Raw genomic sequence first — 13,189 nt, 5'->3', positions numbered from 1 at the left:
TAAAATTGGAGTCAATGGCATTTTTAATTCAGCAGCTGCAATGAATTTTTATTTCAGAGATTGGAAATCAAACTGTTGTTTTTCAGTGATTGGAGATGACTTAAAAAAAAATCAGCACTGGGGCTCGTTGTTTCGACTTTGCAGATTTTGCTTAAATAGTGCCTTTCTCCACACTCTCCCCCACTTCCCCCATGACCCTTAAAAGGCCTTAAAAGAAGAGGAACTAGCAAAAGAAAAACTCCAAGTCGAAGAGCTTCAAGGGGCGAGGACGTCACTAGAGCAGCAACTGAACAAACTGACAGAGGAGACACGGACCTGCAAGCAAAACTACGAGAAGGTGAGTCGAGGAATCCAGCCGCCTGTGCCGCTAAACACCGCACCGAGCCCCTGACACGTTCAGCCGTTAGACAGTCGATGGGTTATGAGTTTTCTTATCAATGACTGGAGCGACTAAAGCAACTAACTTGCAAGTGAGCTGGAATGAATTTCACCAGTTAACCTGCTCAAACCACGAGTTCAGGAAGGGTTGACTGAAACCTGGTAGAAAGTCTGCAGAATCAGAGAGCAAGTGACCTCTGATGAACCTAGTTTTCCATCCACTTTTTAACCCAGCCTTCCCTTTGTTGGGATGGCGGGGGCTGTAGGTTCTGTGCGGTGAGATCTCTCTTTAAACCCGCTTAAACTTTTAAACTTAAACCAGATGTTCTTCCATATCTACCTTATTGAATCCTATTAAATCATTTTTTTTAAAACTCCGGGCAATACAAACCATCTTTTGTTACTGCCCTCATGATTTAACCTCTAAGCCCTGGTATTATTCTGTTGAATCTGCTTGCATTCAAAGGCCAGTACATCCTTCCTGAGGCGTGGCCTTCCGATGGAGTTGGCCAGTGCTGCATTTAATAGAAGCCTCACTTCTCCACACCTGAGTTACATTTTACACACAACAGTCACTTTTCCATTAGCCCCGCCGATTACATTCTGTACCTATCTATTTATTTTGAAGGATTTGCATACCAACTCTGAAATCTCTCCTCTCATTGTTTCTCACCAATTGTCATTGTTTACCCTTGGATCTAGTTCCACACATTGATCCCTATTATCAGATTTATTATCACTGACTTGTATGTCATGAAATGTGTTGTTTTGCAGCAGCAGTACAATGCAAAGACATAAAAATACTATAAATTACAAATAGTGCAAAATAAGAAGGAATAATAGTGTTCATGGGTTCATGGATTGTTCAGAAACCTGATGGCGGAGGGGAAGAAGCTGTTCCTGAACCATTGAGTGTGGGTCTTCAGGCTCCTGTACCACCTCCCCGATGGTAGTACACAAAGAGGGCACGTCCTGGGTGGTGAGGGTCCTTAGTGATGGATGCTGCCTTCTTGAGGCACCACTTCTTGAAGATGTCCTCGATGGCGGGGAGGGTTGTGCCCGTGATGGAGCTGGCTGAGTCTACAACCCTCTGCAGCCTCTTGCAATCCTGTGCATTGGAGCCTCCATACCAGGAGGTGATGCAACCAGTCAGAATGCTCTCCACTGTACATTTATTCATTAGATGTACATCTAAACCTAGTTCACTAGTTCTGGCCACTCACTTATCCATAAGTCCTTTTGCAACCAATAACTTCCATCTCAGCTGTTACCATTCCTCCTGTTTTAACGTGGATATATATTCTTTCATCCAAGCCAGTCATACCAATCTGAGAAGACTCCATTAATCCCTGCTCTCCCACTTAACTAATGACCAGCTGAGTGGAAAGGCTCCTCCAACGTTGGGAGAGTAGGGAACTGTTCACTCACGAGCAACCAAAGAGCTTCCGTTTCTTTTTGATCAAACATACCAACCGTTGGTCGGCCTCCCCTCCAAAACTTTTAAGGTCATCCTTTAAACCTCTTGCTTCTGTTGCCCGGTGAACCGTTTATCCCTGCGAGGTGTTTGCCTCCTGTGTGAGTGGGTGGAATGCGTGTGCGGGTTGGACGGTTGATGATGTCCCTGTTGGCCGGCAGGAGTTGACGGGGCTGAGAGAGGCCAAGCAGCTGCTGATCCAGCAGAAGCTGGAGCTGCAGGCCAACACAGACAGCGCCAGGTTGATGCTGGAGCAGGAGAAGAGCGACCACCAACTCACCAAGGCCAAGGTCGACGAGGCTCGGGAGGACCTGAAGAAACAGCGCACGGAGTTGGAAGCCAAACTGGTTCGTACTCTCGTACAAGATTTTAAACAAAAATGTTGGCGAGAAAGCGGAGCGCCTTTCGCCAGCTGCTTTGGTTGTTTGACTGGGAGAGGAAGATCCACCGAGCTGAGACATTGGGAAGGGTCCGAGAAATGAGAGGTTAGAAATGGGCGGATCAGATGGGAGGAGTCTGGGAAGGCTGAGGTGGGCTTGGGGGTGCGTGTGTGTAAAATGCAGGAGTGCAGGAGGTGGTCCGTAGTGTTCCGTTGCTGAGGTAGGGTTAGGGTTGTGCAGGTCAGTTCAAGAACCTGATGGTTGAAGGGAAGTAGTTGTTCCTGAACCTGGTGGTGTGGGACTTGCAAAGGGAATTATCCTACACTTGGGAGCAGTGAGTACATGAGCAGTGTTGAGTTTCATTGCGGTGGGGGGAGGAGGGTTGAATGCTCTGTTGTATTGTGAACACCAAGTGTGTAAACTGCCCTTCCCATTGCTCCAATGCAGCAACAGGAGCTGAAGGAGAAGGACGGGCAGTGCAAGAAGCACGAAGAGGCCGAGCTGAAGCTCAACATGCAGATCACCACGCTGAATGAAAACCTGGCCACGCTGAAGAAGGAGTGGCAGAGCAGCCAGCGGCGGGTGGGCGAGCTGGAGAAACAGACCGACGACCTCCGCGGGGAGATCGCCGTGTTGGAAGCCACCGTGCAGCACAACCAGGAGGAGAGGAGAGCCCTGCTGGAAAGGTTCGTCTGCGCTGATCTGCAGCCACTCCGCGTTCACCACTGGCTTTGCGACCGATAGGGAAGATCTGCCCATCAGCATAAAGACGGTGCAGGTGGCAGCGTGGGCAAAGGGACAGTGCTCTGGCCCGCTGATCCAGAGTCGCAAGTTCAAATCCCACCACCGCAGCTGGGGAACTGAAAAGAATAGTCTCAGTGACAATAACCACGACACGGTTGGACTGTCTGATTTGCTAAGGGAAAGAGATCTTCATTTATCCAGTGTGGTTTATGTGATTTCAGATCCACCAAAGGGGGTGGGGTAGGACGTGTACAGTAACTGGTGGGGCCTGAAGGAATGTCAAATGGAGAGACCAGGGGGTCCAAATCCATAGTTTGCTGAAAGTGTTCGCACAGAATGGAGAGGGTGGTGAAGGAGGTGTGTGCCATGCTTGCCTCTATAGGTCGAGGCACAGGATAGAAGAGTTTGGGATGTGACGTTGCAACAAAACACTGGTTAGGCCTCAATTGGAGTATTGTGTGCAGTTCTGGTCAGGAAGGATGTGATTGAACCGGAGACAGTAAGAAGAAGCCAAAAGACCCACAGTTCCTCTGCTGGCTCCTCATCAGTGCTGGTGCAGGGGTACGTTGTTGGGCAAGTAACTCGGAGGCTGGACTAACTTGAGTTCAAATCCCCCCAAGGGAACTGCAGAATTTAAATACAGTTAGTCAATTTTTTTTTTCAAATACTTCCACAAAAAAGCTAGTGGTAGTTATGGTAACCAAGTTCTCGCCTGGTCTGGCCCACAGTTTGGTTGAACCTCCACACAGGTGGTGGTGATGAATCTTTGGAATTCTTTATATTGAAGGGCTGTGGAAGGTCACTCATTGACTTAATTCCAAACTAGGACTGGTAGATTCTTGGATATTCAGAGAGTCGAGTGGTATCAGGATAGTGAGGAAAATGGTTCTGGGCTAAAAGGTCAGTTGTGATCGTAATGAGTGGCAGAGCAGGTTTGAAGGGTCACATGACGGACTCCAATTCCTGCTTCTTGTGTTCTTATTACTTGTGACTCTTAACTACCTCCTGAAATGGTGTCACCAGCCCCCACTGTTTAGGGTGGGCAATAAATGCTGTCCCTTCCAGCAAGGCCCACGTCTGAAAAGTGAACTATTAAATGAGTAGCTTGAGGGCCACAATGGAAGGAAGGTTTGGAGCAGCTCGATTTGTGGTGATGAGCCGGTCCTTTCACACGTGGGAGACTCTCCATCCCTGTCCCGGTGCTGGGGCAGGCACCAAGTCTCTGTACAGACCACAGGAGGCAAACTCAGCATCACGTTAGGCAGCAAACTGAGTTGTATCAAAGCCCAGGGAGGGGTGGTCCATCTGTTGCGTTGTAGACGGGGCATTGATTTCCAAAGGGATGGTGGAGAAATTAATGCTCGAACTCGGTGGTTGAAGAGGCACCAGCTCCACTTGCAGAACAAGCGCTTTATCACTGGAGAGGTGCCGACGCCTCTTTGTGACGCACTTTATTGGCGCAGTACGTCGCAGAGTCTCTCGTGCTCGTTCTGAGCTCCTTGCCCTTGTCAACCAGGTGCCTCACGAGCGAGGGAGAAATGGAGAAGCTCCAGGGGAAGGTGATGGACCTGAGGCGGAAGCTGGATGACACGACGGCTGCTATGCAGGAGCTGGGGAGAGAGAATCAGGCACTCCAGGTAACCCGATACTGTGGCTGCAAGAACCACACCCGTCCCACTGGAGCTAATTCACAGCTTGGGCAGAGAAAATAAGAGGAGACGATACGGACTAATGGTACAAATCTAAAGGGTGTGCAGAGTCGGAGGGATGTGCTCTGCATCTTGGAGTCATACAGCATGAAAACGGGCCCTTCAGCCCAACTGGTCCATGCTGAGCAAGATGCCCCATCCAAGCTAGTCCCACTTGGCCCATGACCTTCTAAACCTTTCCAATCCATGTACCTGCCCAGCTGTCGTTTAAAAGTTGTTGCTGTACCTGCCTCAACCACTCCTCTGGTAGCTCGTTCCACACACATAAAAACCCTCTGTGTTTAAAAAAAAGTTGCCCTTCGAGTTCCTATTAAACCTTTCCCCTGTCGCCTTAAACCTATGCCCTCTAGTTCTTGAATCCCCAAACCTGGGAAAAAGACCTGAGTGCATTCAGATTTATTATCATTGACTTATGTCGTGAAATTTGTTGTTTTGTGACAAAAGTACAGTGCAAAGACATAAAAATGACTATAAATTGCCAAAATAAATAAATAGTGCAAACAAAAAAGGAACAACGAGGTGGTGTTCGTGGGTCCATGGACCGTTCAGAAATCTGATGGCAGAGGGGAAGCAGCTGTTCCCAAATCACTGAGTGTGGGTCTTCAGGCTCCTGTACCTCCTCCCCAATGGTGGTAACAAGAAGAGGGCATGTCCCGGGTGGTGAGGGTCCTCCTTAAGGCATCGCCTCTTGAAAATGTCACCCCTTATGATTTTATACACCTTGATAAGATCTTGAGGAATGAATGGATTGTGGTCTGTATAAATGGTGCGAGGGATATTATATTGAATCTGTTTGGGCCACAACTGCAGCATTGTATCCAGTTCTGGTCACGGGCTTTGGAAGGATGTGAAACCCAGAAGAGGGTTACTGCAGTGGTTTCACTGCAAGGGACTTCAGTTGCAGTATTAGGACTGGAACAGCTCTGGGCAACCTCCTGGGAGGAAAGGGCAGCGCAGTGGCTGTGTGGAGTTTGCATGCTCTCCCTGTGACTGCGTGGGTTTCCTCTGGGTGCTCCAGTTTGTTCCCATAACAAAATGCATTTGGGTTGTTGGGTCCATTGGCCTGTTGTGTAGCTGATAGTGGGATCCAGGGGGGTGGGGGGAATTGTTGAGAATGTGGGGAGAATAAAAATGTAAGTGTAAGTGGCTGCCTGGTGGTTAACACTGCCAAAGGGCCAGTTTCCATGCTGCATCTCTGACTCAGAGGCTGAGAGGAGATTTGAAAGGGGTGTAGGTTTCACGATGGGTCTACATAGACAGGGAAGAAGGCAGATGTTCCAGCGACTAGGGGGCACAGATTCAAAGTGACAGCCAAAGGCAAGGAGGAACAATTTCTTATGCCAAGAGTGGTTATGATCCAGGACACTGTGTGTAGGCATCTGGAAATGAGTCATTCAGAGCTTTGAGCTCTGAATCAGAAAGGCAATGAGAGAAAATAGTTCATAAGGCTCTGGGGGTAAGGGTAGGTTGTCCTGGAGGGAGCTGGCATCGTCTCAGGGGGCCAAACCACCACCGCGATGCAGTCGTCGTTCCCACCTGCTCTGGACGTTTTTCCTCAGAGTGCCCCCTCCTCACCAGAGCAGGCAGTCTGCAGAATTCCGGGCTGGAGCCACACCAGCAGACGGGAGTGTGAAACTCCCTGCTGAGAGCAGTCAGACTGTGCTTTGGTGTTTTACACCGCGTTACTGACAGTGGGATTAGCCCTTCACTCTGGTGTTAAACACCTCGGCCACTTCTCGCCTCAAAACTTCCGTAAATACCGCTGGGACTTTTAATAATTCAGTCACTCCTGTGCCTTGACCCTGATCCCCTTGCGATCTTTAGTTTCCATGGGTTGATCCGTCAGTAAGTCCATTTCCGTCCCTTGCTCAAGTTCAAGGGGCCAGGTTTGAGCCTCGCCGGCACAAGTTGGCCAGGTTTAGCTGGACCACCGTGGGTGTTGTTGGATCTCCTCCTCTTCCCCAAGACTGCCGCACTCCAGGGTCAGCCCAGAGAGGAAGGCACACCCAACACCTTCCCTGCGTTAAACCCCTCACCAGCAGGGGGCTCAGGGACATTAATTCAGCCGCATTCACCTCATCCCTCCCTTGCCCAACAACTATCCCAGTTACCCTCCTCCCTCAGGCTGAACTCTTGCCTTGTTCTTACCTGGCATCTCATACCTACTGGTCAACACCAGGTTGAATCTTGTGCGTCAATTCCCCGCCGTTTTTAGACAGCTCCCTGCAGTCCTGGTCCAGAGTGGCTGGACGTGACTTGGATCTTCAGCCTTTGGGCACTGAGACCCATGGCTGCCATCGCAAGAACCCTAGAGTCATACAGCACGGACACATTCCCTTCGGCCCATACTGTCCATACTAACCATCAAGCACCCATCTTTACACTAATCCCACCCTAACCCAGTTCTCCCCACATTACAAGACAAGGCAAGATTTCTTTATTAGTCACATGTACATTGAAACACACAGTGAAATGCATCCTTTGCGTAGAGTGTTCTGGGGGCTGCCCGCAAGTGTCGTCACTCTTCCGGTGCCAACATAGCATGCCCATCTATTGCCCTCCCCAGCCCTAGATTCTACCATTCACTTACACACTAGGGGCAGTTTACAGAGGTTGATTCACTTACCAGCTTGCACTTTTTTTTTGGAATGTGGGAGGACACCGAGAACGTGCAAACTCCACACCGACAGCACCGGAGGTCAGGATCGAACCCGGGTCACTGAAGCTGTGAGGCAGCGGCTGTGCCACTGTTCGACCTGTGATGTTCCTGCAGGCAGGTGCCCAGAGGAGGAGGCTTCCTGCTAGTTGTGCAGTGGGGCAAGCTCTGAATGAGGGCGTGTGTGCTTTGGGAGGTGGGGGGGGAGGTGTAGATGGGTTTGTATGGTAAATAATTTTGACACTTCTTGCAAGGACAAAATAATGTTTTCCTTTCTCTTGTGGTAGATTAAACACACACAAGCACTGAATAGGAAGTGGACTGAAGATACCGATGTGATGAACTGTATGTCCTGTGGAAGGGGCTTCTCCGTCACTGTACGAAAGGTAGGAGCTCGCTGTTTCAAATCCTTGCATCGCCTCGCCTTGTTGCCGTGATCTGTGACCTTGTTCCACATTCCCAAGTTTTCCCCATTTCTGTAATACCCTCTGGCTGAAAGAATTGTCCGTCTCGGATTCACAGTGATCAATTACAGAGTGATCCCCCATTGATGGCGGGGGAGAAATTCCAGATTCCAACTAGTCCCCGTGTGTGTGGGGGGGTTTCAAACATTACTGCTCTGTAGCCAGGGCTGTACTGAGGCAGGATGTCTCTCTCTGACCCGCCCCCGCTGCCTGTCCCAGCACCCCGCCCACATAAAACAGTTTCCCTCCATCAGTTAGAGAAACAGAGGGCTGCAGATGCTGGAATCTGGATGAAAAACACGATGACGCTGGAGGAACTCAGCGGGCCAGGCAGCATCCGTGGAGAAAAGCAGGTGGTCAACGCTTTGGGTCAGGACCCACATTGAATTCTCCCACTTCAAGTAATCCCCTCAACCCCACCCCCCCCCCAACCAGGCCCCTTCTTTTCTTCCATTTCCTAGCCTACCTCTCTTTTTTCCTCCTTCCCTGTGACCCATCTCCTGGTGGACCTGCTCTCCCCTCCTCCCCCACACCTGCCCATCACTATCTCTTACCTGCATCTACCCATCACCACCCTGTGCCCACCCCGCCCCCCCTCTTTTGTCCACCTATCACTGCTCTGCTTTTCCCTCCTATATATTGGGCTTCCCCTTTTCCTATCTTCAGTCCTGAAGAAGGGTCCTGACCCGAAACGTTGACCGCCTGCTTTTCTCCACGGATGCTGCCTGGCCTGCTGAGTTCCTCCAGCATCGTCGTGTTTTTCATCCCTCCATCAGTTGCTCCTGACACCTAAAATCTCAATCACATCACCTCTTGGCTTTCTCCATTCCCCGGAGTAAAGCCTAGTTGCTCTAACCCCATGACGTAACTAGCTCTTGGAGTCTAGCCTTCATGCTGGTAAATCCACACTACATCACCTCCAAGACAATTTATTGATGTGCCTTTATCGTTAATTACCAGGCGTTCTCCTCCCCTCCACAATTTACCCTGCCTTTCCTTTGGGCCAGGATCTGCAGTGGGAAATGTTTGAGAGCAAGCCATTCCGTTTAATTTATCGGTTCAGGCACTCTGTTTGAAGAGCATTTGCTTTGAATCTGATTTTTGCTTTAGTTGTGATTTGATGTTGAAGGAGTACGGAGATAATCCAACATTGGTCGCTCACGGGGACAGTTTGGGATGCAGGGGTTGCTCAGTGATTGCTTAGCTCTCCTTCCCTGTGAGGCTCATCGACCAGTGCAGACGGTGTGCTGCTTGGCACTCTCCCCTACCCTGGCTCAGGTCAGTGTTCCAGATGCAAGTGGGCAGCAGCAGAGAAGGTGGTGAGTGTAAATACTTCAGAAGAACAGGTGATAAGACAAGATCTCTTCATTAGTCACATGTACATCGAAACACCCAATGAAATGCATCTTTTTGCGCAGAGTGTTCTGGGGCAGCCCGCAAGTGTCGCCACACTTCCGGTGCCAACATAGCATGCCCGCAACTTCCTAACCCGTACGTCTTTGGAATGTGGAAGGAAACCGGAGCTCCCGGAGGAAACCCACACAGACACGGGGAGAACGTACAAACTCCTTACAGACAGCGGCAGGAATTGAATCCGGGTCGCTGGTGCTGTAATAGCGTTACGCTAACCGCTACACTACCATACCTGCGGAACTTCTCTCAGAGAAAAGGAGAAACTGCAATATTAATATCCACATCTGTGTCACTGGAACAGCACACGCTGCCTCTCCATTTCCTCATTACCATCAGTGTATTCTCTGATCTCCTTTGTCCTCCATTTTAAGAGGTGACGATTCATCCCCTGGAGCCTGCAGTCTGCCATTCATCAGTGTAATGGTTGGTCTGTATCTCAATCCTTTAATGTCCCTTTGCCTAAGAGATCCAGTAAGCACCAGGAGAATGTGCCTACTGACATCACCTTTCAAGTCAGGCTGTGAGTTCAACATTACACCCCTGGTTCTGAACTTCTCCCACTCGCCTCCCTACCAGCGGGCAGTTTCTCTACCTCTGCACTGTCAAATCCTCGTTAATCGATCATAAATACCTTGTATTAGATCACCCTTCAACCCTGAGCCACAGGGACTAAGCCACCGGTTCAGCCCGAGCATATTACCTGTAGCCGGTACACTTGAGCCCACAGCCTTCTGACTCGGGGGTTGGGGGAGCACAGCCGACCCCTACTCCATATTTTTCCATGTGTGCTGCAGTCTTTGTGAACACGAGGAGCGGGAGCAGGCTATTCAGCCCCTCTAGCCTGTCTCGCCATTCAGTATGATCATGGCTGATCTATGCTGGTCTTAGCTCCTCTGATGTGTCGGTTCCCCATCACCCTCAATTCCTCCATCTTTCAAATATTTCTATATCCACACCTGAAATATATGCAATGATCTGGTCTCCACCACCCTCGGGGGCAGTGAACTCCAGAGATTCACCACCCTCTGAGAGAAGACATTTCTATGTACCTCAATTTTTATGACCGGCAGGTAGTTACCTCCTTAACCTGTAGTCGTTTCCCCTTGCTCGTGACTCTCCCACTAGTGAAAACATCCCAATGTCTACCCTGTCAAACACCCTTAGGATCTTGTATGTTTGAATAAGGTCACCCCCCCCCCCCCCCCCCCCCATTCTTCTAAACTCCAAGGAATACAGACCCAAACTGTCCAGCCTCTCTCAACAGGACAACCCCATCGTCCCAGGAATTAGTCTGGTGAGTCTCCTTTCTCTGTTACAGGAGCTGTTCCCTTCTCTGAAAACTAGATCTGCCGATGCCTGTCAGTGAGAGCTTATTAACTTGCCAGCGATAGAGAGCACTGGGAGCGTGGGCGCTGAGCGAGAGAACAGGCAGCCTGCGCTTCGTTGCGCAGAGCTCTGCGTTGTTGGGCAAAGGGTTGAAGGGTGTGGAGTGGAGGTGCAGATGGGCTGAGCTCTGGGTGTTGGATCATCTCCTGCCCCATGCCCTATACATGACAGGTTAAGCAGTGGAGCAGATTTGGATGTTTATTGAGAGCTCTGTTTCTTTCTTTCTGCAGCACCACTGTAGAAACTGCGGGAACATTTTCTGTGCTGACTGTTCTGCCAGGAATGCCTTAACCCCCTCCTCAAAGAAGCCTGTTCGAGTCTGTGACACGTGTTACAACGAACTGCAGGGATGAGTTGTCCTGAGACGGCGAGTTCTACACCTCCTCCCCCTGTATTTACACACGCTTTGTATTTTTAATGAGGGATGTATATTGAAGGTGTGATAAATCCTGGCTACGGCAGGTCATTGCTATCATTTGGGAGTCTTCTGCACTGCTGGTTCTTGGTTTACTTTGACAGCATGAGCACATGGAATTGATAAAATTAGGTGGCATTGAGGGGGTCTACAGCTGTTATATATCCTCCCCGATCTAACAGGTGGAAACCTGGTCTGATCTGTAATGGGCAGTTGTTCTCCAGAGTTGGAAGTCCTTTAATCCAATCACTGGAGCAGAGACCATGAACAGACATGACTGTAAACATACTGGGATTCTTCATTGCACTGAGCGATCTGATGTAAAACCATTTTAAAAACTAGGGCCACCTTGTAAAGTTTTGGGCAAAGAACATACTTTGGTTCTGTGCTCCATGGCTCCCCTTTGGAAGCTGAGCAATGAGGAGAAATCCTAGTCTGCTCTCTTGTGCAGAGGCTTTGTTCAGCTGATGTCTAGCAAATGTTAACTGTTCACCTATGGATCTGTTATAGAGTGATTAGAGCTGGTTGTTTGCTTGGTTTTTCTGTACAACTGATGTCAACTGGTTTTGAATAGTTCCTATTCTCTTTTGTCACAACCTTTCTCTTATTGTTCTATAAGTAGTCCATTGACTGAGTGAGGGGAATGGTGCCTATTTCATTTCTGTTGGTCACTGTGCCCCTCCCTGCCTCAGGACAGATTGTAGGTGAATGTTTGCAGATCCATCTCCAGTGTCACTTCACTGGGGCTGGGGTTGGCTTTTTGGTGCCTCCGACTCACCTTGTGTCTGTGGCTAAACGGAAGCAGCCACTGTATTCAGCTTGCTCGTCTTCACAGAGCCCATCACTGATTTGCAGTGGCCATGCACAGGAGGAGCCTGCTGCTCCAGAATCTCCCCTCCCTCCACTGTAATTCCCTTCCTCATAGCGCTGTCACCTGTACGAGTCCAGCACCTTGCCTGTGTTGTACAGCCTCTTATGTTACAGTATTAAACTCGGCCTGAAATTGAAGGTGTGGTGCTTTCTCTGGGCTTTTCTCCTGAGATCGATGCAAGAGCCAATACTGAATATTTAAAAACATTATCCAGATGCTGCTTGCTTTATATTTTCCTTACTTCAGTCATAGTTACTTAATTATTTCTGTTTCATGTACAAACCCCACTACCCTCAATGCCAACCAATTAAAAGGGGATTGTTTTAATGGGACTTGATCAGTGACTTGCCAAAAGAAATCTCTGCTAAATCCACAAGACCCTGCCACAGGAGTAGTGTCATGTTGCTGTACACAAACATTGCACCCACTCTGGATCAGTTATCCATCTCCTCTATTACAAAACTCTTCTGTTAATAGTGGAGTAATCTTGAGAGAAGTATGATCACACTGACACTGGATGGTGAAAAGCAAGGAGCTGATGTGCTCAGTTCTGATGCCTGCATGAAATGCCTGTAACAGAAACTAGTAGCTTTCAGGCTTATTGTTTTAAACAAAGTGATGTGAATAATAGGCAATTGTGTACAAAAATTGTATTAACTTCAGTACTATCATGTGAACTTGTGTATAGATAATTCAAAGCTTTAATTCTCACTACTGGATGAAGATCATGTAATCTGTTTATAGTAAAAATGGTGCCACTTCACAATTAAATTTATTGTTTAGTAAATCAGCTCTTCTAATTTTTTTTATATAATAATGCAAAGCATCTAAAATCCTCTCCAAAACCTCGTGTTTCTCTCCTCCCCACTTCTGACAGAGGGTCTTCAACAGGGAAGGTTGATTCTGTTTGTCTCCCCACGGATGCTGCCTGACCTGCTGAGTGTTTCCAGCATTTTCTGTTTTTACTTCATGTTCTGGTATTGCAGCTATTTTTTATTTTTCATTGTGTTTTAAGCTGTCATGGAAACTGTTTTCATGGATTTTCATCTTGTGTTGAGGTTCTGTAGCTTATGATTGTGTGGTGGGAGGGGGTGGGGAGAGGGATTGCAGTTGGTGTAGTTGAGGGGAAGAAGGTTAAAGACCCTGGGAAAGGAATTGTGGAAATTTTTACACTTGGGAAGTGGTTGAGTGGGCATTTATTGCCCATCCTGCCTTTTACTGTTGCAGCTACTTGATGTAAAAGTTATGTGAACTTTCACATCAGCCTCGGGTGTCAAGGTTTGACCGGTACCTCGTGGG

At 48.7% G+C, this 13,189-nt stretch overlaps 1 protein-coding gene across 4 annotated transcripts in view; it reads left to right on the top strand.

Annotated features, from left to right (window-relative positions):
- The window catches only part of eea1 (early endosome antigen 1), a 92,127-nt gene extending 79,450 nt beyond the window's left edge, over window positions 1-12,677 (top strand). For all 4 annotated transcript variants that reach the window (XM_052033533.1, XM_052033532.1, XM_052033531.1 and 1 more), the window contains 6 exons: window positions 206-337; window positions 2,014-2,199; window positions 2,680-2,918; window positions 4,493-4,613; window positions 7,629-7,727; window positions 10,835-12,677. In XM_052033533.1, coding sequence (XP_051889493.1) covers window positions 206-337; window positions 2,014-2,199; window positions 2,680-2,918; window positions 4,493-4,613; window positions 7,629-7,727; window positions 10,835-10,957 — 900 coding nt within the window. In that variant the 3' untranslated portion in view covers window positions 10,958-12,677. The remainder of the gene's footprint in view (window positions 1-205; window positions 338-2,013; window positions 2,200-2,679; window positions 2,919-4,492; window positions 4,614-7,628; window positions 7,728-10,834) is intronic.
- Window positions 12,678-13,189: the final 512 nt, after the last annotated feature.

Source organism: Pristis pectinata, chromosome 19, assembly GCF_009764475.1.
Source record: "Pristis pectinata isolate sPriPec2 chromosome 19, sPriPec2.1.pri, whole genome shotgun sequence".
Lineage (NCBI taxonomy): Eukaryota > Metazoa > Chordata > Chondrichthyes > Rhinopristiformes > Pristidae > Pristis > Pristis pectinata.
Note: the sequence above shows the minus strand (reverse complement) of the source record. Positions and strands in the feature narration are given on the sequence as shown.